This window comes from Pinus tabuliformis, chromosome 2_1 (genome assembly GCF_031772625.1).
Source record: "Pinus tabuliformis cultivar Carrire ecotype Pingquan chromosome 2_1, CPIR1, whole genome shotgun sequence".
In the NCBI taxonomy this organism is placed as follows: Eukaryota; Viridiplantae; Streptophyta; class Pinopsida; order Pinales; family Pinaceae; genus Pinus; species Pinus tabuliformis.
This window is the reverse complement of record NC_142299.1, coordinates 330,007,299-330,008,801: the sequence shown is the minus strand read 5'-3', so window position 1 is coordinate 330,008,801 and position 1,503 is coordinate 330,007,299. Positions and strand designations below refer to the sequence as shown.

The 1,503-nt window shown below is 35.9% G+C and overlaps 1 protein-coding gene across 1 annotated transcript; it reads left to right on the top strand.

The window, feature by feature from the left end:
* The first annotated feature begins 318 nt into the window (after window positions 1–318).
* Window positions 319–1,175, top strand: LOC149200177 (uncharacterized). Its single transcript, XM_089399532.1, has 2 exons — window positions 319–419; window positions 539–1,175. Exon 2 carries the CDS (start codon window positions 595–597, stop codon window positions 763–765), a length of 171 nt encoding a protein of 56 aa, XP_089255658.1. The 5' UTR covers window positions 319–419; window positions 539–594; the 3' UTR covers window positions 766–1,175.
* The last annotated feature ends 328 nt before the right edge of the window (window positions 1,176–1,503 follow it).

Sequence of the window (1,503 nt, the reverse complement as noted above, 5' to 3'; positions counted from 1 at the left end):
GTCTTCCTCTTAAATGTGGTGTATTGTATTGATCAAGTCGCTTTATTGAAGAAAAGATACTAATGTCCTGCGAATGAATGTGAGGCAATCAAATTGTCTAAATCTGTCTTTGCACCATCATATCATCTCTTTTAGTCCAAGTCAATGGATAATATGAGACTTTTGACTTGTAAAATTGCCTTCTAATTGATTGGTCTTGCCAGTTGTTATGCCTTTAGACCTGGGGTGCCTGCTCCTTTTAATTTATTTAGTTGGAAGCAGTTTTCTATGTTGATGGTGTATCTTGCTGATATTTTTTGGACTTAATCTACATGTGCAGTCTCAAGGTGAAGATGGAGGCCTGAATGTTGATTACTTCACTTTTTCACCGAATATTGCTGGGTCTTTGAGATCTGCAGACTTGGTGATTAGTCATGCAGGTAAATTGATATTTTAGAAGTTTTGAAGTGATTACAACTGTATCTCAGTTCTATTGTATAAAGTCATTAGTTTTTGACATTGCAATAATTGTTGTAAAAGACACTTAAGAATTGTGCAGGTTCAGGAAGTATTTTTGAAACTCAGCCACTTCTTGTTGTTGTGAATGAAGCATTGATGGATAATCATAAAAGTGAATTAGCTGAAGCACTTGCAGAGAGAAAGTTCTTATTTTGTGCTCGCCCTGAAACTCTAGAAGAAACCATACTACACATGGATCTAGGGTCACTCCTCCCTTATCCATTATCAAGTCCTATGGCAGCAGTTGAATCAATCAACGGTTTTTAGGTTTTCCTGTCAACGGAGGTCCAACGCATGCTTGTTTCATGTGACCACCGTAAAACATTTTACAACTATGATAAACCAGAATTGTCTGCTCTAAAACAAGAAATTGTGAAGCTGCAGCCTCGAGTTCAATGCAATTGAATGCAGAACTTCAGTGTTATGTGTATGTGTGTATTTTTTATTTTAAATCATGCTATGATTTGATAATCAGTTATGTTTTACGAGATGAAGATTGGAGCTAAAACTATTATCTCGTTTCAAGGAGCGTCCTGTATGGGAGGTGAAGAAGATTGAAATTGTAGTATATATGTGTTGTTTGTCATGGTTGTGAGAATTCAACAAGGCACGTTGAGAAGTGCTTTTTCCCTGGAAAGAATTCCAGAGACAAAATGTTTTTTTGCCGAGAGAATGAACATGCAATTCATTAGTCACGCCAAAGATTATTGCACATTACATGTAGAACAAGACCATATGGAACTATGATAAACCAGAATTGTCTGTTCTAAAACAAGAAATTGTGAAGCTGCAGCCTCGAGTTCAATGCAATTGAATGCAGAACTTCAGTGTTATGTGTATGTGTGTATGTGTATTTTTTATTTAAAATCATGTTATGATTTGATAATCAGTTATGTTTTACGAGATGAAGATTGGAGCTAAAACTATTATCTCGTTTCAAGGAGCGTCCTGTATGGGAGGTGAAGAAGATTGAAATTGTAGTATATATGTGTTGTTTGTCATGGT